This window comes from Mycteria americana, chromosome Z, assembly GCF_035582795.1.
Source record: "Mycteria americana isolate JAX WOST 10 ecotype Jacksonville Zoo and Gardens chromosome Z, USCA_MyAme_1.0, whole genome shotgun sequence".
In the NCBI taxonomy this organism is placed as follows: Eukaryota; Metazoa; Chordata; class Aves; order Ciconiiformes; family Ciconiidae; genus Mycteria; species Mycteria americana.
The window spans coordinates 6,793,941-6,820,062 of NC_134396.1; the positions used below are offsets into that span (position 1 = coordinate 6,793,941).

A 26,122-nucleotide genomic window follows, 5' to 3' on the forward strand; every position below is an offset into this window, starting at 1 on the left:
ATGTGCTTCCTACCAATCTTATTTAGATCTTTTGTGAACACATATATGTAGAAATACACATGAAAATTATGTAGGTTATATTTAGTGTGTTTTTATATAAACATGAAACAACATAACTGTTCAGTTTTTCTGAATTATTATTCTAGGATCAAGACAACCTTTAATCCAACAATCTCAGCCTCCACCTTATTCATCACCTAGAGATGTTCCCCCAGACATATTGTTAGATTCTCCAGAAAGAAAGCAAAAGAAACAAAAGAAAATGAAGTTAGGCAAGGATGAAAAAGACCAGACTGAAAAAGCTGCAATGTATGATATCATTAGTTCTCCTTCCAAGGACTCCACTAAGCTTACATTAAGACTCTCTCGTGTAAGATCTTCGGATATGGACCAGCAGGATGATATGCTTTCTGGTTTGGAAAACAGCAGTGTGTCAGAGGGTGATATTCCTTTTAATGTGCAGTACCCAGGACAGACTTCTAAAACACCCGTTACTCCACAGGATGTTAACCGCCCACTAAACGTTGCTCAGTGCTTGCCGCAGCATGAACAGACAGCTTTCCTTCAGGCACATCAAGTGCCTGTTTTACAACAGAACACTTCAGTTGCTGCAAAACAACCTCAAACTCCTGTGGTACAGACACAGCAACAGGTTTCGCAACAAGGAACTATAACGTCATATGATGAAGTAGAATTGGATGCATTGGCTGAAATTGAGCGGATAGAACGTGAATCAGCTATTGAAAGGGAGCGATTTTCAAAAGAAGTGCAAGATAAAGGTAAAAGGATTGTGTGTGTGTATACACTATATATATTATATAAATATATATATATGCATATAAAGCCCATATATATATATATAAACTTCCTGTCATTGTCACATAGTTCAATTCTGTTTACTCAGTGTAGGTTCTTCTGTGACATTCATCTCCATTCCCCTCCAACGATGAACTGTAATCTCTCATATATGCATATTTTTAATATCTGGTATTCTTTATTTGGGGTCTTAATGGATGGAAAGTGAAGTTCTTATGTTTCAAAATTCTTTTTAAGCTATTCTTACTTTGAACCATGAGACTGAATGAAGTACAATTGACATTGTTTATAGTTTCTAAAATCCCAGCAGTACGATAAATCAAAATTTGTAATTAAATTATTAATTAACTACCCATGTTGCCTTATTTAAGAAAATACAGGAAAACTCTTTTATCCCATTTCTATTCATATCCCCATTTGAACATAATGTGAAGGAGGTGTTAGATTAAAATCACATCTATTCTTTTAAAGGCAGTGTAATGATTGGGTAATGTATACTACTACCTTGTCACCAATGTTTGTTCAACTGGATATTCATTATTATGTAGGCATTACAAGCTTTAGAGAACTACCATATATCTATATGGTCTCTAGCACAGAGCCACATGAGCCTCTGAAATGTTTTCTCTTCACTTCAGTAGCTGTACTGGTTGTCTTAACTGATTTCATTGAATCTATTCTCTTTGGGTTTTTTGTTTTGTTTTGTTTTTTCTGTTGTTAACTGGTTTGAAGGTCTTAGGCTTCAGGAATCTCCAAAGTAGATGCAAAGCCCACATGTAAATCTTGAAGTTAAGATGTATTTTATAAACTAGATAGTGATAGGTTAACATAAGTATTTTTCAGAAGCTTCCTCTGCACTGTGTTTAACCTCTGAGAAAAAAATCTTTTATAGTATAATACTAATTTATTAGATACTCCCAAGAAAAATCTTGCAGAGTGGAAAACAGCACAAATTCTGGTTTTGGAAGTTCATAGGTGAAAATGGTCAATTTTGGACATACTTGCATGGACTCAACTGAATTTACATACAGTTTGGGTGTTTAACCAGCAGAGAGAGCACAAATCTTCTCCCTATTCAAAGATCTTTTTTCTGTTTTTAAAGATGCTGGGGCCAGGCGGGGGAGGAGAGAGAGAGAGTTTACGTGTGTGCTTGTTTGTAAGTGTGGTTGTTGCAATAACTAAAAGGTTTAACTTCTTAGATATTTCTTATTTGGTAACTAAATCAAGTCTTTTTAGGAAACGTTGTTGTTTGTGAATATATGGAGAAAATGTGTGCTCACCTCAAAAGAGATCTCTACTGTCTTTAATTTTAATGTAATGAAATGGGGAACTTGTTACTTTGCTTAAATCTCTTCTACTAATTTTAAGTTTATTGATGGAGAGCTAGTAGTTTGTCTCCTAATACTTCAAAAGCTACTTTTATATCCACACACTTCAAGTAGAATGTCCAGCATATTTTAGCTGAGAAGCATCTGGAAAAATGAACTGTATTTTTGATGGTGCACAGCAGCTTCAAACACTTAGAGCAAGACTAAAACACACTTTCTCTTTTGTTCTGGCTTTCAGGAAATGTTGAGCATTAGTTGTAAATTTTGTTTACCATAATTACATAGCCATGGGCAGACTTTTTCTTTTTTCTTTTGGGGAAAGGAGTGATTTTTATAGAACGTGATCTCACCCCTTCACCAGTGGTCAATAACCATCTTCCCAAATAAGGATTCCAGCCATATGCTTCCTTTCTACCTGCATCCTCTGGCAGGTCTCAGTTCTTCCTGAGTTCCTGCAATTGCTATGAATCAGGTGCAAGAGTTGCTGCCATATATTGGGACAAATGATCACCATTTATTCACTGGTGGTAAGCTGCCCCTATGCTCAACAGCAGTTCTTTTCACTTTGTCTGCTGAGGTTTCAGCCATGAATGAATAGTATTGAGTAGCAGTCTTGAGGACAGATTTTCTGAAAAGCTGTATTGAGGACTGAGTATCAGTATTGAGGACTTTTAGCAGTCTTGGGACGGATTTCCTGAAGAGCTGTTACCTTGCAGAAATATGGTTCTTATTTTTTGGTAATGCTTTTGCTGTTGCTTGTAAGTTTGTACTATGTCTACAAGTTGATACACTCTGGGACTGGGACTAGTTATAGCTGTTTGGTTTGGTGTGACTGCAGGAGGAAGCTTCCTCTATTGTTCCTATGGGAATGTGTCTGTTAGAAATATATCTAATAACTCCTAAATATGTCATTCATTTTTGCAAAGCTGCTTACTGTATTTATGCAAAAGCCTGTCATTTGTGCATTTTAGTACATATACTGTAACTTTACATCATATTATGTCAAGAAAATAGTGTGATTGTAGCAAGTACTCGGTCTAATTAGAACGGGAATGCATAGTGCTAGCTGATGCTTTACAATAGCAAGCATTCCTCTAGAGAACGTACTCAAGATGCTAGCATATGCTAAAATCTGCATGAAAGTATCTTTGCTGCTTTTGTAATCTGGGCATGGGAATACATATTACAGTCACAGTATAGTTTCTGGCACACGTTGTTGTCTTCCATAAATTACTCTGAGTAGAATTGTACTTGCAAGTTTTGCTAGAAGATTAGTGGGCTCTTCTGTCCTTTTTTGTAGACATGAAGTCTCTATATTACTATGCTTCATCAAAGGTTTTCAGATGCTTTCTTTTTAACAGTAAGGCTTTTGTTGGATATGACATGTTCTTTCTGAGGCTTGGAACCAGTAGTTTGGTGTTTATTCTGTTTATTCCAGAGGAGAGGCAGAGATTTGTGGCGGGTAGGGGGCTGGTTCTTGCTAAAAATTGTACAACTGCTACACTTGCCTAAGGCAATGCTAAGGTTTGTTTTTGTTTTTTAATACTGAAGTCCTTCTATATGTTTGGTACAGGTGGGAAATGGTGATTGGAGCCTTTTGGTAATTATAGTACTTTCTGTAATAAATCATTAATTCTAACAAAACTGTTAAAATATTTAGCTTCTACCAAACAAAGTCTCTCCAAGTGGGAGGCAATCTGTGTTTCAGAGGTGGAACTAACACAGGGTTTTGCAGAAGTGCCTCCTTCTTTGAAAAGCAGTGTATCTTTCTGGAACCTGATTGTCATGCTTTTGCTTCCTGAAAAAGGAATTCTTAGTGCAAAAATCACTAATGCAAAATCTGGCAGATTTCACCTAATGTATGTCAGAGACGCATAAGGAGTGATTTTATAATATAGACTTTTTGCCTCATATATGAGTGCTTTTCAGAGCTCTGTTTTTATAATTCTATTCTTTTGGTCTATTGGAATCTTGGATTAAGTGGATTATATGGTCTTTTCATCATGATAGAGAGATGCGAAGTTTGAAAAAGTTGGTTTCATCCTTGTCCTCTGTGTGGAAGGACAAGAGTCCATGTCCTCTTCTTTTTCCATCAAGGAAGTCTCTCTCTGTATTGATTAATTTTGCAAGTAATTTGTCTGTATCTGTTAATGAAAGGAGTAGTTGGAGATTTTGGAGGTCAAGGCACTTGGCACCAGAAGTTACATTCTAATACATCTATTATGTTTAATAGCCTCAGAACAAATAAATAAATCCATGGAACATGACAACCTCGGGTCTTCAGTTCCCATTGCCTGCCTCACAATGGCCTCTATACCCTCATCAGATACAAGCTGTCAATCAATACTAGATCATATCTTCTCTTTTGAAAGGATGAGTAGTATTACAGATAGATCCAGCTGTTATTTACCAAGACTCAGATTATCTGAGTTGGAAAAAAAGTGATTCGGAAGGCCTAATACAGAAAGAGATTATCTTTTTCCACAACAATCAACAATAAGTGAACCATCCTCTGCTTAGGTGCATTGTGATATTTTGATGATATAGTTTCTTTAGAAAGGTAATGAAGCTTCATGCACACTTTCTTCTCTTCTAATCACCATCAGTAGTCACATTTCCTGTATTACTTGGTGCTGATGAATACTTTTGAAACAAGTAGATGGTCTATATTCTGAACGTATTTTGCTCACTTAACTGGAGTTGTGCTTTGTTCAAATTGTGAAGTTGACTACTCCAAGGAAGTACAGGAAATCCTATTGAGTTTTAGAAAATTATGTCCCAGGAATTTCTGTTTTTCTCAGGAATCTTTTTTTCCTTTTTTTCCTTGATTTCCAAGGCACTCCTCAGTGCCTTGAGGTGGGGGTGTTGAGGGAGAAATTTCATTTTGGTAACCTCAGTTCTTTGCATTAACTCATGCTTTGCCACTGTTCAGATACAAGTGGGTTATTTTCGTGTATAGTCAAGTAGTTCAAAGCTAGTCAGTGACTTTCAGTCTAAACCTTTCCCAGAACATTCCATTAAGTTCTTTTTCAAGATTTAGACCTGCTACTGAATTAATTTTCAGGTTCAAGGTTTATACCTCAAGATCTTTCATACTTTTCTAAAATCCTCAAATACTGTGTATCAAAAATATTAATGTTATTAATGTTAAGAGGAGCTCTGAGTCTTCTAGGAAGGGGAAAAGGGAAGATAACCTTGAAAATTACTTGAAAAAACAGAAAGTAACCCATCTTTTTTCAGAGACTCTTTTTCAAATTGCTTTAATTTTTTATTTTATTCAGATTTGCTAGATTTTAATTTGAGGTCTTCCATACATAGTACTGTGTGTTCACTGTTAGATTTTAGGCTACTTCAAAGACACTTTTATATAATGCAGCTGTCTTAACAGATTAAGGAGTTCTACTTTTACTTGTAAAAGGCACTGGAGTTTGTGAGAAGAGTAATGAAATCATTAATCTCTAACTGTTGCATTCGGAGGCTAATATATTTTTTAAAAAACTTAAAAGCATTAGAAGCATTTTTGAAATGAGACAAACCTACTCGTATCTGTGTTTCTTTCCCTATATATTTTACCTCTGAGGATCCATTTTACCCACTTCCTTGGAATCTTACTGTGGATTCTTTGAATTAGGAATAAGTAAAGCTGTAATAACTTTATTTCCAATAATTGGATCAGTTAGGGGGCATTTGGATGCCTGCTGTGGGCCCTTCTTTTTTTAGTTCGTTCCAAGCCCATAGCAGCAGAGACACACATCCCAAGAGTGTGAATCTGCCGGAGCAAAACTCTCAAAACTACAGTTATAGGTAAGTAACCTTTTTCTCTTACATTTTAAGTTCTTATCCAGCTCCTCTCCCTTTCTCCCCATTACCCATCTCCCCCCAAAAGTTCCCCAAAGAGGAAACTAATAGAAGAACACTATGAAGAATGAATAGTTCATTTACATCTAATTTTATGTAGCCAATTAATGAAATGACAGAATGTGTAATTATAACCAGTATATTAGCATTCATTTCCAAAAATATGTTATAGCGGTTTTATTTCCTTAAAAATGGAGCCACAAGTGTAGTCATTTGTATAGTAATCTTGCAGATGATTTACAGTCACTAATACCAGAAGATGAAATGAGACAGTGTAAAATATAAATGATTGTGTCTCTATGTAGCAGGACAATGTGAGAATTAGGTATCATGTATTTTGTGTATACAAGCTTTCATTAGGTCTGCACTTTGTAGCGTGATGTAATGGATGAAACTGGCACCTCATACAGCTGTCCCAAGAAAAAGCAGCTTTGCAATCTCCAGTTCCTATAGATGAGAGATTTTTTTGTTTGTGTGTGTGTTCAGACATGTTTTAGGAAAAGTAAGGGGAAGAAATTCCTCTTCTATCTAGAGAAAGTGCAACAAAGTGTTGCAATGTTTCCATCTATCTAGGAAAAATTACTTTTATATTTTTTATAAAGAATGAAATAATGATTGAATCAAAAACACGTTTTAAAAAAAAGCAGAGGTGTATTTTTTTAATGGCATTTACTTTATTTTGGTGCTCTTGTGTAACATGAAATCAAATTCCCCTGTTTATCCCAGGTTGTGCTTTATGTAGGGTAGCACAGAAACCTGCTCTTGTAAGCAGGTGTAGAAAATAACTAAAACATAGCAGTTTGGTAAGAAGTCTCTCTCTTTTTTTTTTAATCTGTAGCATAAACTAAGATAGAAAATTAAATCTAACTTGCATGTAGTGTATGCCCTTGGTTGTACCTGTTAGATGGATGGGAGGAGTTATAACGTTACTTACCCCGTAATGACTTTATTTTGTTCTGGGACAGTCACTTCTCTATAATGGATTTAAATCTTGATAAAGAAATGGCATGTATAATTAATAAACCTTATTAAGAGTTTAAGCCCAGCATTTCTACAGTTCATAGTCACTAAGTTCACTCTGACATCCACCTAAGAAGACACAGACTTTTTTTCATTATCATGCAGTATAATTGTTACTGGATCTAGTTAATTGAAGGTATTTTTGAATGCAAGGTATGATGTCAGAATAAAATCAACATCTGGAAAGGAGATTTCAAAGTCATTGCTTATTTCTGAAGTTTGCTGTTTGTACAAATGAATTAAAAACTAATTGGATATGTTAATCTGTGATACATAAAATAAGTAGTTTTCATTAAGTCTACTGTTAGTGTGTTGCATTTTTCTTGTGAAATTAGGTGCTGCATTGTGTATTTCAAAGAAATTGCACTTAAGGTTTTGGTCAGATATTTTAACAATATAGTTTACAAAACTCTAATTCTTCACAAAGCAATCGCATGGATAAAACCCAGCATTGTGTCAGAAAAATCTATCTCATAAATAAATTAAAATCATATTGTTTGTAAAAGCAATATTAAATTCAAAGAGGTTAAGTTACAGCTTCCAATCTCTGAACAAGTGTAGATGCCTGATTATACTTTTCTGTAGTTCAATTCTTGTTATTTTCTAGTGTAATATTTCTGTAGTTGACAGGGAATAATGAGTTACCAGACATTCTTAAGTAGAAAAATTCATAAGATCATATTTCATTCTCCAGTTATGCTGATTACATTATATTTAAGAAAACAAGCAAAACTTTACCAAAATGAAGATTCTGAAGTCTGGCACGCCCTAAGGCATGTCAGAGACTCCCGTAGTCTTTTTGTGTTTTGTCCTGAATGAGTTTGGACATCTCTCCTAATGGGCTTTCCTTTTTGCACAGTGACCAGAAGTTTGATAAAGCCTTTTAGCGAATTGCTAAAAATTAGCATCTGTGTCTGTTCAGATTCTCAGAATCCCCTTCCTCTGAACTGCAGCAGCTGGGAGCCCTCTGGTCTCTATTTCGGAGACTCTGGAATTACATTCTGTTCTATAAAGCTTCCTATACCAGGTTCATGACTGTACTTTCTTAGTTTCTTCTCTAAGGGAGCAAGCAGTAAGAATAAAATTTTTGACCTGTGTTTGCTGAGTCTCTCCTTCAAGGGGAGGAGCTAGTACTGTGGGAATCTCTTCTAGTGATGGGAAGAGTTCTCTTTGGTTGTTCAAGTCTTTTGTTTATTGGAATATGGCTTTGGTGGGATGTCAGGTGAGAGCAAACTCTCATGGTCAGTAATGCTGAATGTTCATGAAGGAGTAGAAAGGTAAGAATGGGTATTTGCCCTCACTCCATTGATAGGTCATCCATCAGTACCATTAAAATAATTTTAAACCTTCCTTGTACCCAGATCAGATTGAGTGGTTTAGATTCTTGTGGTCAACAGAACACTGTTGGTTGGGGGACAGGGCGCTTGGACAACTTTGAATAGATCTGTGAAAAATAACTAAGAAAAGAAAACAGTTGTCATTAAACACAGATTTGTTATTTAGACTTATAGTTACGTGTTACCTGTTGAAAATTCCTAATCTTGACTGTTAGCTTAAATAAGATAAGCTTGTAATTGGCCTCTGGCTGACTTGTCTCTGATATTGTTAAAAAATGGAAGGTTTGACAATAAGTAAAAAGTACTTAGGACTGGCATATTTGGTTTAAATTTATTCATTGCTGATTCAAATAATTCAAATAAGTAGTATTTTAAATAAGTGAAGGCATATCCCAGTAATCTCTGAAGAGTGTTAGAGCTTTAAAATATAAAATTCTTAATTGTTATGCTTTAAAAAAGGAAAGTTTGTACTGGAGTCATCAAAATAGTTCATCCAGAATTCAGCATTAAAGGATCAATCTTCTTTGTGGTTCTGAAGAGGAGTACATTCACATTTACCCATCTTGGATATGAAGTCTCCAATTTAATCCCTTCCAAGGTGTAAATGGGGAAGTGATAATTTATCTGTTGTGTCTTTGAGATCATTGAAGATCATTCAAAATCACTGTGGATTTTAGAGTCTACCAAACAGTATTAATAGAGTGGAGTGTTACCATTTTGCTAAAATGAAGCTAGCAACCATGCACATGGTTATTATTTAGACTTGTTACCTTAGATGTTTACAAAAGGCCCATTTCAGTTCGCTAGGACAAGCAGTTCTAGAAGTTTTCAGGCTATCATCCTATTATACTCATTTGTTAAAAGAGTTTAATCTGGGACTTAAGACAATCATCACGTTTGCAAGAAAGCAGTAACATTGGAGACTTCAGCACTAATAGTGTTCTGGCTGCTGCTTTGGAAAGATTTCAGGTTAAATGGAAGAATGGAGATACTTCTTTTATACAGCTCCCCTCATCCAGCTGCTGTCCCTAACACTTGCTCAGCTTCCAAGCATATCCGTTTTCAGGATGGATATTCTTCAAATCATGATTGACTCGCAGTTTCAGCAGAAATGTATTTGAAGGTATCTGTGATTATTCCAGTGCAATGGTTTTTTTGCACAAAGGTTCTGCAGTAATTAATTAATTCCTAAATCTGAAAGTACTCGTCGTTTTGACACACAGATATTTCCAAAGATGAGGGCCACAACCTGTCTCCAGGAATACTATTCATTAGAGGACAGGTCAGAGATAACCACTTGGAAATCCAGCTAATTGTTTTTTCCATTTCAAACTTTTGGTTCCTGTAATGTTTTGTTTCTTGCACCACAGGGACCCATTTAATTTGACAGAACATCTCTACTATTTTTTAGAATAAGGTAGCTTATGATCTTGCTTTGAGTACCGAGGTACTGCCTTTTGGTGAGCATGTTGCAATGTAAAGAGAACATCCGTGCAGATTTGCCAAGCCAAGAGGATGTATACATCAGAGAATAACTGGGATCAGACTGTGCTCTGAACTGTCATAAATTTGTTCAAGGAATTGAACAAAATGTAGATATGTTTTGGATGTATCTACATTCTTGGGGGGGAGGAGTGAATAACGTTTCTAAAAAGAAAATAATCTGAAAACAACAAACTTGGATACCTGATCTCTAATATAGTCAGAAAGCTCTTCTGTGGCTTACCACGTATTCCTTTTATTATGAAAACTGTTACAAAGAGTGAAGCAAGAAGATCCTGATCACACTTCATTGGTCTCAAGAGCTTGTGAGCCTACATCTTCAGAACTGTGGCAAGCTTTGAATCTAGGTCTGCAGGATTTGAAAAAAAAACATTAGTCTGATATTTTGGCAAAGTCCTAGATCCTGATAATAAAAGGAAATTCTACTATCTATGGAATGAAGTGGATGAAGCTTGGATACTGATGCCTTGAAGGATATGAAGTATATTTGAATGGCTATTGTAAAATTTCCTAAGTTCATCTGTTTGTCAAAACCCTAGGGGGTCTTGGGACTCATGCCTTAACAAAGTAGATGTATGCAAACTTGCATATATTTGATTGTAAAAGAGAAGATATGAAGACATCTGTTTTCAGAGGGTAATTACTCTCTCCTCACCTCTCTGATTCTCTATTGATTATTCTCATATAGTTCAAAGTGAGTTCAAGATTTTATAAAGCCCTTGAAGCCCAATGGTGTACTTCAGCTTTTGGATTACTGCATCTATCAAGACAACTTAAAAAGTTTTTGTGCACATTCAATGGAGTTTTTTCATTATGCTCAATGAAGACAGTGGTACTATGTACTCATCCTACCTTTTATGCCCTAGTTCAACCTGATATTTGCATATACTTGGGCCAGCTTTTTTGTCCTAGATCCAGAAATCTCACAGAGGCAAAACAGTAATCATCAAGTCTAGTTCTGAGGATCGCCATCAAGATGCACTGGAAATATGAAGAAATCTGTGAGTAATCTGTAACTCTGTCTGCAATCACCTTGCCATTTAGGAAAAGAAAACTTTGAAGGTGTCCCTTTCTTCTCAGATAAGATGTCAACAGGTTGTGGTTATAATAACTTACTAAAACATCAGTATTCAGTTGTCAAGAGGAATGAAGAAGGTGCATCGGAAGAGCTCTGTATTTAGAGGGAATATGTAAGCCAAGTTGTGATGTGGTCATCTACTTATATGTTCTCAACTTACAATTTGACGTTTTGGATGATGAAGAGCAGCAGCATTTTGAGCCTGGTCAGTTACAGAAGTTCAAGCGAGAAAATTGGTCCTACTTGAATTGTTTTGCTTGTTTAATCTTGGAGCCTTCAGCATGAGGGCTCTGAAAGGTGAGTTTTGGTTGATCCAGCTACAGCGTTTTAAGGCATCACAGCTCCTGGCCATCTGCCTTGCTTCTATAGTAGGGGTAGCAGAGGGAAACGTTTGCTTGGCTCTTAACTGACTCGTTCAGCCTGGTAGGTTAATGCAAACCATCTTCACTAGTGCCTTAAGGTGATGCATTGGACAATGAAGTGCACTTGTGGAAAGTTGAATGCATATTCCCTTCTGCTACAGGTGATAACCTCAGTTAAAGGAATAGGGCAAATAACTGATAACAGTAATGTCTTAAAGGCTACTGTTAGATCCACCATCAGAGCTTTACAGGACTTGTTCAGTGTGGCTGACATTTCTGGGTTAAAATGAAAAAGCTAACTGACTTCTTCCTAAGAACACAAGTTTCTCAATTTGTGTTTCAAAATTTAAAGAGTTTTAATTGAGAAATAAGGTAATGATGTGTGTGAATGTATGTGTATTAATGTCTATGTTTAAAAAAAGAAAATAATCAAATTTGAAACTTATTAGTCTGGAAGCTTCTACTTCATGACCATTCCTAAGACCTGCCATGAAGCTCAGTGAGGTGAAAGCCCTCATAGTCACAGAGAGAAAAAGATTTTTTTGTAACTGCATGAAGGTTTAAAAAAAAATATATTCGTTTTAATCAGTAGTGTAGGGAAATTAATCTATATAAGTTCTCATATGAATCCAACAGTTGCTGTGGTACAGAAAAAGCAAAAGTCTCCATGCTGAAAAGCTGCACCTTTGATTTGGCAAATGTATTTTGCTTCATATGTCCATCATACAGTTGGCAGGTTTTCCTGCAGGTTTTTGTTGAACTTTGAAAAGTTCCTTATTTGCAGTTGACCAGTTTCTGCATGGAGTTTATTGTATCTGTCTTTACTGTCTTCCAGCCATTAAATGTTGTACATAATTTTGGAGTTTTAGGAAGTTAGAGATGTACAAATAGATTTGAGAATGAAAATGATGGGGAAAAAAACCCTGTTCACATCACTGTAATTGACCATGTTACTACTTGTTATTGTGTTCTAATGTTAATTTTGGAGATGATCCTTCAAAGTTTTAATTCTTGTAAGTAAGAGTTTTCTACAAATATAGAAGAAATTCAAAGTCATATGTTATAATTCTGGTTTACAATTTGAGAATTTGAGACAGTGGTGGTTTTTTTTTTTTTTTTTTCCCTTGGAGTTTATTTCCCTGTTCCTTGATTGCATCCTCCTTACCATTCATTCTCCTGCTCCCAAAAAGAGAGCTGGCTCATTGCATCTGGTGATAAGGCACCACAAATCTAGGCACAAAATAAGTTATTTTTCTTACATTGCATTTGTGGTCTAGACATTTTGACAATAGATCTACAACAGAATTTCCAACCTAGTCATTCCTTAGTCATTCCTAGTCATTCCTTAGACTTAAAGTCATACTCCCTGATTACAGAGAAAGTAATTGTTTTTTTGACAAATTACACAATGATAGTTGAGAAATGAGAATATAAGCCTTAGTGCAGGTAGGGCTTTTGGTTTTCATGGCAGAAATTAATTTTTAGAGTACCATGTTGGTAATATAAATAGGTTGTAGTTTAAATGAATAGAACATACTCTTTTGGATACTTCCATGTGCTTCTCATTTCTATGAATTCTACCAAATTACAGAGTGTGTGGTTGGCTCACTTTATTTTTCTGTATTCTACTCTTAATGATTTTTTAGTATAAACTGAAATGTTTATTGCAGAGTCAAGCTCTTGACGCTAGATAAAATTATCGCTGAACTTTTTATTTCATCCATGAAAAGCATTATGGTTGCAAAGGGAAAAACTCAAGCTTTTAAGTGTGTAGTGGCCCCCCACCTAATACATATGTGTTATGGTATAGACTCCAACTCTTGGTATACTGCTTAGCTTCAAAGAGAAGCATGGAGTGTTGGAGTTATTTTAATCATTTTTGTTCATTGTTCATATGTTCCCTGGCTAAAGTATGTGTGAAGTCCAGCTGATGCACTGAACCAAATGGGGAGAACCTCTGTCTTAATCATTGCAGATCCTTGCTTAGTTCATGTATAATGAAGCAGGCTGAATCTGCAGGAGAGAATCTTTTATAGTAGTATTCCTCAAAAACTAGTTGTGGAGGTGCACCTTAACTTCGTCTTTGCAGACTTTTGCTTCAGGCATAATTGATTAGTTTGAGTTTTTTAAAATGTTTTTTTGGTCTTTATGTATTGCAGCTGCTTTATTAGATGGTTCTCTTGGGAATTATACAGGGACTTTGATTTCATACGTTTTGAGGGTGGGGTTTTTTAATGATTAATTGGCACCTGTGGTAGACTGACAATGAATGATAGTCTGAATACATTAAAAAGTATTAGCTAGAGAAGTTCTGTTCTTGCTTTTAAATTCAATGGATTTTGTTGTGTGTGCACATACATGCTGAGGAGGATAAATTGGTGGGAGTTGGAGGGGAATGGACATTCTTGCTTGGACGTTTACCAGTCTCTATATATAATTTGTGGGTTTTCTCTTTTAACTTGCAGATAAGCCTCTGAAGAAGCGAAAACAAGAAAACAAACCACAGGAGGCTGGAGGTGCTACTGGAGGAAGTAGAGCAGCTTCTCAGGAGACAGGTTCTGCAGGAAATGGGGCAAGGCCAGCGTTGATGGTTAGTATTGATCTGCAGCAAGCAGGAAGAGCGGACTCTCAGGCAACAGTAACTCAGGATTTGGACACCATCAAAAAACCTGAAGAAATTAAGCAGTATAACGATGGGTTTGTGTGTGTTCCCCAAGAAGACACTGTTGGAGTTCTTAAATTTAAACCTGAAAACCATCCTGAGATTTTTAGGAAAAAGTCAGACTTTGAGGGTCAAAAGATGGATATCCAGCAAAATGAAAACAGACAAATGGAATTTCAGCAAAATGAGAGCAGACGGTTGGAAAGTAAACACAATGAGAACAAACAGTTAGAAGCTAAACATGAGAGCAAGCATGAAAGCAGACAAATGGAAGTGAAACAAAATGAGAACAAACAGACAGAATCAAAACAAAATGAGAGCAGGCAAATGGAGATGAAACAAAATGAGGGAAAACAAAATAATGGCAAACAGGAAATAAGGCAGAGGCCTGAAACGCCGAAACAGAAGAGTGAAGGCAGGCCTGAAACGCCAAAACAGAAGAGTGAAGGCAGGCCTGAAACGCCAAAACATAGACATGATAATAGGAGGGACTCCAGTAAACCATTGTCAGATAAGAAAATTGAAATATCTAGGCATAAACTAGATGTGAAATCTGATCCTTCAAGGGTAAAACCTGAAAGTAGATCTGATCCAACAAAACAAAGGCCTGATGGGCGTTCAGTTTCTGATACACTGAGGCGTGACCATGATAGCCTTAAACAAAGATCTGAGGACAGGGGGGAGTCAGAGAGATACAGAGGAGATCCATCCAAGATTAGAAGGCCTGAATATCTGAGATCCTCAAACAAAAATGAACATGATTCTAAGCATGGTATTAAATCTGATGGTTCAAAACCTGAGAAATTTGAAAGGAAACATAGGCATGAGTCTGGTGAATCAAGGGAAAGGTTTTCTTCTGGGGATCAGAAATCAAGACCTGACAGCCCTCGTATTAAACAGGAAGGTAAAGGAGATTCTAGTAAATCAAGACCTGATAAACCTGGTTTTAAATCACCCAACAGCAAGGATGAACGAAGGACAGATGGTAATAAGAGTAAAGTAGATAGTAATAAAGCACATGCTGACAATAAAGCAGAGTTTCCCAGTTATTTGTTGGGGGCAAGATCTGGCGCATTGAAACATTTTGTCATTCCAAAAATCAAGCGTGATAAAGATGGCAATGTTACTCAGGAGTCAAGGAAAACTGAATTTAGAGGTGAACAGAAGGACAAAGTAGAGAAGATTGGGCTAGTTGAAGATCTAAATAAAGGAGCTAAGCCTGTAGTTGTCCTTCAAAAGCTTTCTTTGGATGATGTGCAGAAATTTATTAAGGATAGAGAAGATAAATCAAGGGGCTCTTGTTTTAAACCTAACAAGAACAAGTCATCCAAATCTAATAAAGGTAAGATTTTTTAAAAATATTAATTGCATTATATCTCTTACACTCCTGTTCTTTTAGATTTGCTACTTCTGTGGTTAGAAATTAAACGCAAACATTTGGTAGTTAGTTTATATGCTTGCTTATATGGTGATTTTGGGGAACAAAGTGAAATTCGTCTATGGGGTTGTCGTTATTGGAAATCTTGCTATGATGTACCTAAAATTATTTATTTACTCCAGTGCAAGTACCTAATGTGGGAACACTTAAATGGTCTTAAGCTGTACTCCAGCTACATTAGTTTAAGCTGGTAATTTATGCAGTGAAACGTTAACTGCTGTATGTATGATTTAAACTGGTTTAAGTGTGTCTGTGTAAGGGACTGGTACTACTGTAACTAAATCAGTGTAGCTGGAGTGATGGAAAATACTATGTGTACAAGTCTCAAGATTCTTTTATATTTTTAATTGGAACTGAAATGTGGTTTTCCAAGGCATGTTTTGACATGATGCAGTAAGAACACAGTTACAAAGTCCCATCTGCCTCTTTTACACTATAAATACAACTCTGTTGGGGAGCCTCCATACTTGAGGCTGTGTGACAATAAGCTTTCAAAAAGGTTCTGTCTTTAGGAGAATTCAGACATCATTGTCTCTAGGGTCCATTGTATGCAGAAAGAGGAAAGGAACTGGTAAACAATTGGCTGGCATTTTCAAATCAGTAATATAGACAAGATATAATTCAGAATAGTTTGTAGGTTTGATATTTGGTTGATTGTCTCTTCTGCAGATTGAACAGTTTTTATAAGATTGCTTTTCTTCTTGGACCACTAATTTTGGCTTCTTTGGTTTCAGACTGAAGTAGATAATTTCACATTGTGAAATCGATGTTACTAACTGGTCAGGTTTCCTTTCTTTTTTAATGTCTAGCATTTAAAGCATTTAAATTTCTTACATAGTTATGTTTATAGAGTTGCCATGTCTCAGAATAGACAAATCAAGTGGCAGGGGAGAGGATTTCAGCTGTATGCAGGATGATTTATGAATGCAGTTCCAGGTATTTCATGAATTTGAGTTTAAAATGTTTTCTTACACAGTTGATCTGATAAGAAATGATGTAGAAAGCATCTTTGTGAATGTATAACTATGTTTTTGTGCACATGTACAGAGGTGATATTTGTATAATGAATTTATTGTGCTACGTCTGTTCTCTATCTACTAACCTGTTTGTATTAACACTTAAAGAATTAATAATTCTGGATGTGTATTACTTATTTGTAAAATATTAGCTGCCTTGTTAAATATTTTCTCTTTATCCTGGAAATATGAACATTTCCCCTGTCCCTTTTTGAGGTTCAGAACAGGCAAAATTTCCATTTCTAATAATAGGTATTTAGAGGTAGACATAAAATTATGACATTTTTGTTGTCGCTTTAATCTAAAGATTTCAGATGAAACCTTTATGTTCTTGATAGGGAATACTGAAAACTTTCTGATGGAACTCAGCTCCAGTCTCAGAAGGATAGATTTTGAATTCAGACAATTCTTTGTGCAGAAAATAAGTAATTTTTAGAACCCTCCTAGCCATATACAGGGCATGTATGGTTTCTAAAATGTTTCTGAAGTACTTTTTTTGTAGTCTGTATTGTATGTGCTTATTTATATAGAATCTTTTAGTAATGTGTAAAGGTTTTAATGACTCTTGTCTGATTGGCATGATTCCAGTAGCTGTGTCACATATGAGCAACACATTAATTTTAAAGTCAGGTTTATAACTTTTCTGCAATGTTTTTGTGTATTTTGTTTCTGAAGTCATATATTTCTTACATACTCTCAAATAACTTGGGACATATTTTCCAGGGAAAGAAAATGTTTGAATCTGATACCAGTCTTTTTGCTATTGTATTCAGAATAAGGTTCTTACAACGATACTAGAAATAGGTTTCATGGAAAGAATAATGTTGTAACTATGTTTCTCTTACAAATCTAGTTTTGAGAGTTCGGCCAGGCAGATTTCGGAGAAAGTGTCTTTGAACTTAAGATTTTTCATAAATATTTTTAGTTTTACTTTTTTTTTCTTTGCCCAACTTCCTGGTAACTTACTTCCTAGGATATATTGTACTTAATAACTAGGTGAACTCCAGTGTTTGAAAAGGTTCATAATTTATAAAGGTATCTCTTCATAAGCCAAAGTCTATTTGTCAACAACTGACTGATACAGAAAATGTTCATGACATTGCTACAATGTCCTCAGTCCAACTGAGAGAAATAGCGTTCACTGTTTTACTCTTTTACATTTTTAGTTATAAATATTTTAATACACTAGGAAATATAATTTTCATAAACATTCTTTATTTATTTATTCTTCATGGATTGTAGCAAATCTTTTCTAGTGTTGCCTTTTAGCATCATTATTCCACTTCTCTCATCCCTCTTATTCCATGTAGCTTAGTATATTTTGCTTTATCTTTCCTTCTTTTACTTCCTTGTATCTCTTGTCCTTTGTTTTTGCTTTCTCATCCATCCCTCCCCCAAGAAAATGTCTTCTGGCTTTGTCACATACAACATCATTGCTGTGATTTATCTGAAATCCAGTTTAAAATAGAATTAGGTCAGTTATTTCAAAAAAACATTTAGATAGTCATTTTGTCTTAAGGGACTAATGCCCATTCGTTATAACACTCAGTAAAATTGATTTGTTTTAAGCTAAAATTAATGCTTTGCAAACTGAAAGTCTATACAACTTTTTAGATTGTTTCAGTAAATTTTAAATTTGAAAATCGTACCTTTATTGTGCATGTGCAATCATACCTTGTGCAATATTGTGCAATCATACCTTACATTGTACTGCAAAAAGAAAAAGTAACATTTTAATCAAATTGTATAGACAGGTTTGAAATTTTGTTAGGTTGTATATGAATGGGAGGGATAGCCATAGTACGTGACTGTTAATATTGAATCATCCCAACAGTCCCTTTTGGCTTTTACAAGGAAGAATCGACTTTTTTTTCTCTCTCGTGATCTTTGAGCATTTTTCTGAAAGATTCGCTCTAGCTTAGAGGAAAGTTATGGAAATTTTTTTCGTAGTATTTTTGTTAAGGGGTCTTATGGTGGCCTGTTTTGTGGCCTGTTTTGTCTGGGTCAGAATGAATTGTAATTGTAACACCTTTTTCTTCTGGTTTTAACATCTGTGAATGCCTTTTATTCTGGTTTTAATGCAAATGTATGTTGTTGGGGGATCCATGAAACCTTCTCCCTTGGAGTTTGTGCCTGCAATGAGGAGGTTCTGAGGAGATTGATATCCTTTCTTTTCAGAACTTCAGCGAATACCTTCCCTGCTGCTGCTTAGAGATATATTGATCAGCTATGTTGGGATGGGAGCTGTTAACAGTTTTACAGTTACTGCATTCTGAATAAGACAGATTTTCCTTTGTTAAAGTATGAAACAGATATGAGTAATGAGAGAAATTGTAACTGTCCGTGTAAGATGTCCAAGTTGGTTTATAATATGTTTGAAGGACTGCCTTTCCAAAATAAGCACCATATATGGAATGCAGGTTTTAGTTCTAGGACAAGTGAGTGCATGTTTTTTAAGACTTGTGCAGAAACACCTTTTGGGTCTTCCAATGTCACCTAAAAAGAGTTTGTTGTTTTAAAAAAAAAAAAAAATCTGATCTGAATGCTACTCCTTCATTGTATAGATTGTTACAGGATTTCATTATCTATACAACACAGAACTTTAAACACAGGTTTTTGTTGCTCTCTACAAGTCTTCCTAAATATACTGTGTTCTCTTCTTACAGGATCAACTAAAAAATTTACTGCTTAACAATCTTCATGTCATAGAGTTAAAACAATGCTTCTAGATTTTTCTATATTCTGTGCTTGTGTAGTTTGTTGTGTTTGTGGTGTGGGTTTTTGTTGGTTTTTGGTTTGTGTGGTTGTTGTTTTGTGTTTTTTGTTTTTTTTTTTTTAATTCCAGGTGACTTTTTCTGAGCCTATAGTAGCTATAATTTGGCATTTGTGTAACATGATGGTCCATCTTTGAGTTCTAACACTGCTGGAAATAGTCTCACTTGTGAAGCAGAATGATCACTTAGGTGCTCATCTTCTAGGTGGGAGTGACAAGAAAGGGAGTATTCCAGGATGAAAAGCTGTATCCAGATTGTGTTGGCTCAGTGAGCCAACTTGTGATGCCTCTCACAGACTTCTCATTAGCACGGCAGACCTACTCACAAATACTTTCTGGTACAGCTGAAAACTATGGACAAAAAGGGAGCATCAATTTTAAGCACATTTAAATCCTTCATGTGTAGGACTTCTATAAGGACAAAATTGGCAAACCTTTGAGAAAAATAGCCTGTGGTTATTAACATGTCAAGCAAATTTTAGTTCACTCAAATTTATTTCCAAAATAACAATCTCTTGATGCTGAAACAGACACACTGTTGTACTCACTGAAATCAGTGGGGCAAGCAGCTGTGGTGCAAGGAAATAACTGGAGTAAAAACATATTTCCTTTGGAAAGTAAAAGGCTGCAACTCAGCTTGCTTACTACAGATTGTGCTTTTATAAAGATAACCATTGTGAAAGTCCATAATTCCACAAATCTGAAATCTGAAATCACTGTCTTGGAGTTCCTGGTAGCAACTGCCTTTGTATGTGGGAAGGCCAGAGTAAGAACCTACTAAGCATCTTGCATGTGCATGCACTGCCAGGTGGATCAAGCATATCATAACTTTCTCTGAAGTTCTACAGAAAATTATGCCACATTTCAGAGAAAAAATATATATATTTCATGGTTTACAGCAAGAAGTTTATAATGCTTCTTCTCAGGTGAAGGCTTTAAAGCTTCTCTTAAACTTTAAATTTAACTGGAATTTTAGGAAAAAAAAAAACCATCACTTTCATAAGAATTCTACAGCCTTCCTGTTTTTCCTCTTTTCTGAGATATTAATGACTACCTCTTTTCAACTTAGCCAGCTCCACTTCTAGTCTAGTTAGTCCTCATGGCATTAGAATTATTTTAAGATATGTTCAGTTTGCAGAGGATCCATTTTAATATACACTTTGTCCATTTAACCCTGATAAATTTTTTTCTCCTTTCTGGATTGAACAGGTTCACAGTTTTAAAAATATTCCAGGCATTATTTAGTCAAAAGCCAAGACAAAACTATATATAACCCATTAAATCCAATAGTCTAGGAAGATCTCATTTGTCTAGCATGCTTTGCACCAGAATGGATCGTTCCTACTTGCAGGGATTTTTTAGTTATGGTGTGTCCATCCTATCCCAGAAAGTATGTGGGGATTGGTATAGGCATTGTACATGCTCTCTGGAGCCTTCATTTTTGGTGCTAGTTTTTCAGAAGTAGGTGCTGGATAAACTGGTTGGATAAACTAGACAGCAGGAATTCAGCTGTTGGTCACTGGAGTCCTTTCTTGTGTTGATCTGTTACCAATACAATAGGAGACATTTTCAGCACAGCACTTTGCCTGGAGGCTGCTTTAGTTATTTCCTACTTTAGTCTTTGCCACTAAGGTAAATATTCCAATTCTTGCTCTCATAGTTGTTGTCAAGTTTTCTCTGGGTAGTAAGAGTGAACTTTGCATGTTTCACATCTAGTTCTTAGCAGCAACAATAAACTTGACCAAACCCACTAGTTCCATTGTACTTTTGTTAATCCAAAATACAATGCTTTGTCTGTTTGCAGATTTAGGAGTACATTGTTTAATTAGCTCATTTTTGAAAAATTACTTTGGCACATGTAAGTGATTAGAAATTTATTACCTAATTTGTCAGAGCAATTTGTTGAAAGTCTAAAACTGCCTTTGGTTCGTGGACATGGCTGCTTGATCAGGTTCCTCTTACTTCTGGGAAAGCTAAGGCTATTTTGCATAAATAATTTTTTGCAACAATGCATTGTAATATGTAAAAACGTGGGCCAGCAATTTGTCTGACGTCAATTACAATATGCAATGCAGACCTGTTCATGTGTCTAAGTATCTAAATATGGATGTTATTTGTTGGCTTATGTGCAGGGTATATGTGCTCAAAATTTTTGGTTTGAATTTTCTTCTAAACAAAGAGTAAATTTGGCAAAATACAAATGGGAGGAAGCCTCATGTTTGCTTCTGGTAAATTAACTTTTCTTTTGCTGAACATTTTCAGCTGGTTTAGGTGACTGGTTTTGTGTAATAAAATTTAAACTGTTTTCTTGAAATTTGGAATTTCTTTTTGCTGCATGGGAACATTACCAATGAACGGAAAAGAAAAGGATGAGACCTTTTTTGTTCTTCAAATTACCAAACTGTTGTTTGCATCAAAAAAAGGTTCCTTAAATATACATAAAGTTTAATTAATTTCTGAGCAACTTTCCTGTAGTATTTTATATTAAAGGCTAAAACATCAGCAATCTTTTGGTTGCTTATGTAATTAAGTTACTTTCAAGAAGCAAAACAAGAGTAGCTTCATGTGATGTTTTCAATGATAAAGGCTGAGAATACTTCCATGATAGAGTGAGGAAAAAGCAGATCTTCTTGATGTGCCTGTAGTCACAGATCAGATGCAAATCATGGCATTTGTTTTGCTTATTCTCTGCAAAGATCTTGGTTCTATTAGATTGCTTATATAGGAGGTTTTTCTTTTATGAGAAGAAAAATTATGGGGTATAATTTGATTTTATTTAATTAAGGTCTTTTTTCTTAGGTGAGGCCCCATGGCTCAGTTTTTAAATTAATCAGAATACATAGCTGGGAACACGCATCAATCATAAATTTCAGATTCCAAACGCTAATAGTAGCAGAAAATTATGTGCTGTGTTTTGCAACTGTACAAAACACCTTAACTTTTTAATACAATAAATTGAGTTGGCTTAAATTTTAATGCATATATTCAAAAGCAATGACAGTGAAATCCAAAAGCAATCCCCTGTCTCATAAAAGTGAGGGGTTTTGTGCAGCACTGCATTTATTTCAGTTGCCAGTCTTGCTCCATTTTACTCTGTGTACTGCTATATTTTTTGTGAAGTATCTTGCAGAACTAGACTGCTCTAGCCTCCTTTTATCAATTTTTATAGACAAAAAGGCAGTGAATAGCAATAAGGAATAAAATAACTTATGGCTATCGTTGCCACAGCAATCAGATAGCTTGAGGAAATCATTGATAGCAATGTAAATGTGAGTTCTCTTGGTATCTTCGGAGAGTGTGTATTGGGTATATTCCCTGCTCTCTGCCTGGATCTTTCAGGGTGCTCTTTGGAAATCTCTTCCCTCCATCAAAGGCTGTTTCTTGCTTCTGAGAGTATTTTGTACTATTGTAATTTTTTTTTTTTAATCTGTGCTGCTTAGCCATAAGCAATTATGACCTCTCCTGTATCATGGAATTATTCCATTGCTGTGTCCAGATTCTTCTCTGACCCACCAACCTGGCTGGGTCCCATTTTTTCAAGGCCAGAGCTAATGATTGGAGTATAAGCAGGGAGTCTGAACCTCTTCTTTTGTTTAGCTCAAGGCTGGGAGCCTTCCCTTTGTGCGGGTATTTGGGCAAATGAGGAAAAATGATCTTGAAAGATGTGTTAAAGCAGGTTCTGTGGAATGATACAGGACATACTTCTTCCTAACACTGCTTCACTCCCTCCTGCCAAATTTGTTGCAGCAGAGAATCCTGTGGGCACAGTCCCTTGGGTGGTGGTGAGGGCATCTCAGTCTCCCCCCCTCTTTCTGGTGGGGGTGGGGGTGTGTGTGAGCTGAGCTCAGGAGTTACCCCTTCATGGATGTAGTCAAAAGGTGAGAGTAAGGGGCTCAATAGAGGGTTATATCCTGTTTACAGGATGTCACTGTATATCCTTCCATAAACTTTAAGGCAGAGGATGGGAGAGGAAAACGGAAAGCCACTGGAGTAAATGTACTACTTCTCAGATTATTTTCACCAGTATTCATCTCATGGTGTGTTTTTCAGCCGGTGATGTGGTATTGAGATAAAAGTGGAACTTCTGTCTTATAAGCAGATGTGCCTTCCTCATACCTTAAATTCCTCTTTGAGAAAAGGATTGCGATTTCCCTGTTTCCCCTTTTGTTCTTGAAACTCTCCTGGGCACAGAATTATTGGGAGGAGTGTGAAGCTGGTGGACAAGGGACTCTGATCACCAAGGACTCAGTATGCCATATAAAGAACATACTGAAGCATTTTAAGGGAGAGCCTGGTGGAAAAGATATCATTACATTTGCACACAGAGAGACATAAATTTTCAGCTCTAGCCAGTGAGCTGTTCATCAGTCACAGGTAGTCACTTTGCACTGTAGTGCCTGAGTGCTATTACTGTAACAGTACTTGACTATTTTAAAAGGGTGTTTATTTTTCAAATATCTTTATAAAGTGGGGAATTACTTTTATCCTCTCTCTTTTCTTTTAGTTCTTTATCTAAAATAGATCCTTGTCTGCATGAGTGGCTCTAGTAGAATTAAGCTGTGAGTCTGTGCTGTTGTATTTACAATGACATGGCTATCCAACAAGAAGGTGGCACTCTTGTTACGGAGTAAGAGTGTATTTTATTTGATTTAGCACAGAGTTTGAAGGTTGCTTGAGCTAATCCAGAAAGAAATTGCTTTCCTTCCTGCAGATATGTCTGACATAGGACCTTTTATCAGTGTGGTTATAGTGGTGACCCAAAGTTACTTGAGAAAGTTAGACAGTAAGTTGGTGATACATAAGGGAGGAACATCTTCTATCAAATGCTCAGAGAGGACATGTAAGGAAGATGAGCTTGGCCTCTGTGGAATAACAGCAAGACTGGATATACTAGTTATCAGCAAAATAAGAAGAGTCCAGTAGCAGGTAATGTCTTCTGTGGCAAAAAATGAGCAAGAGGAGGGCAAAATGAGGCTGCAATCTGTAGGTTTTTATTTTAATGCCAAAATGAAGATGTGTGGCAATTCATTAGTGTAGAAGTTCAAGAATGTGGGGAGTGGTTAAACTTAAATTTCAAAATGCTGAGAAATGCAAAGTTAAGATTCATATCCTCACCCCAAACAGGTGGCATTGTTCCCTCTTAGACCCTTGTGTGTTCTTTTATATAATGTATTGATAGTTGGAGAAAGTTGCATTTTGAAATACAAGATATATAGAGAGATTACAAATATGAAATTGCATTAACTGCAGTTTTGCTTATTACAAACTATTAGCACACAGAAATGGAAAAGACAATATTTATGGAAGCTAATTTATGCAAAAGACTTCATTAACATAAATCTCAGGTTTGAAATGAACTTCAGGGACAGTTTTTCTTCAAGCACTTGTTCATTTGCCAAAGTAGATGTATGTGCAAACAGGCCATTTTGATGTCACAAGTATTTCAGAAGTAATCATATAAGCAAACTGATATGGATTGTTTCCACTATATTAACTGTCTCTTATAGTTATGGAAGTAGCAATTTGGAGTTTAGGTTTCTAAATGTATTTGAATCTTGATGGCTTGTTAGTTCATAGGAAATTGCACCAAAAAGTAAACTATACATCTGTTTTCCATAGTTTGGAAAGCAAAGATAAATCATTACTGAGAAGATAACAGAGTTTATTAGTGTTGATTTTATGGCAGGAATGGCCTCTCTGATCCTGGAAAGCTGACTTAAGCATCAGCAAGCACCATCCCCTTTTCCATAGCTGCTTGTTTGAAGTTGTTATATCAAGCCAGGTTAAACTAATATGAACACACTGATTGTTGTGTCAAAAAATAATTGTGCTGTCCATATTGAATGAATCCACTAAAAGTCCATAATGATGTTGCCTTTTTTTTTTTCATGTTCAACCTCTTTTGAAGGCATTCATCTGCCTGGATCAGGGAGATCTATTTGACTTGCAAATTCAAGGCAAAGTGATTTTTTTATCCTTTTAAAGATCAGTTATGCGTAAATATTAGCTAAAGTTAAAGACTGTTCTACAAACTTGAAACTACCCATAAAGTTATGAACAAAAAGTGATACTGAACTTTGAATCACATCTGTGCCTTGCCATTCTTTTTTTAAGCCATACGTGAAGCAGGGAAATACTACATCCACTAGATATTTGTAGAAATCTTTCTACTATACATGGCAAAACCCTTTGAAAAGCTTCCCAGATTAAAATAGAATATGGGAGGAGGATTACAGACTAATTCATTTTTAGCTAAGATTCTCTGGCTGATCTTTAACTGTATTATATTTTGTCAAGAATTGCTTGGTGAGAAAACAAGTATCTTGATGATCAGTGGATATGCAGTAACAGCTGAAGATTCTTGAATACCTTCTCTAAGAAACCTTTTGATAATGGCAATCAAACAAAACCAAGAACTTGTTCTTCCTCCAGCAAGCAACTCAGTCAGTCATGGACAGCATTGCATATGTTTGGAGAAGCACTGAAGAAGTGGCTGTTCATGTATGGAGTTCTTTGAGATGAATTGTTCTTAGAGCTATTCTGTGACTTGCCCTTCAGTTTCATTAACGTGGAGTTTGTTAGCATGCTGTTCTTTACAGTGAGACAAAGATTTTATTATGATGGTACTTTTCTTCTGTTTTGTTTTTTTTTTTTAATAATTGCAGCAGCTTTGAGAATATGTGCAAGTGACGTTTGAAGAACACTGTTGCCTATAGCCTGTTTCAGGCATATTGTGTACACTGATGACACACATTGCAAAAAATGGAGTTAGTCCGTTGATGAGGACAGTTCTTCAGAAAGCTAATTTATTGGAGCATTCTTATTAACTTGTGAAGTAACTTTTTAGTAAAGTTACTTTCTCCTTACCTATTTAAAAACCATGCAAACTACAGGCGAATGTAACTGATCAAAGTGGAAACACAAAAGTAGG

At 35.8% G+C, this 26,122-nt stretch overlaps 1 protein-coding gene across 7 annotated transcripts in view; it reads left to right on the forward strand.

Annotated features, from left to right (window-relative positions):
• Positions 1-26,122, forward strand: part of NIPBL (NIPBL cohesin loading factor) — a 160,092-nt gene that overhangs the window by 84,453 nt on the left and 49,517 nt on the right. For 3 of the 7 annotated variants that reach the window (XM_075488533.1, XM_075488532.1, XM_075488534.1), the window contains 2 exons: positions 147-779; positions 13,768-15,306. The exons of 1 other annotated variant lie outside the window; for it this stretch is intronic. In XM_075488533.1, the coding sequence (XP_075344648.1) occupies positions 147-779; positions 13,768-15,306 (2,172 nt within the window). The remainder of the gene's footprint in view (positions 1-146; positions 780-13,767; positions 15,307-26,122) is intronic. 3 more of the 7 variants (XM_075488536.1, XM_075488537.1, XM_075488535.1) reach the window with 2 other exon arrangements.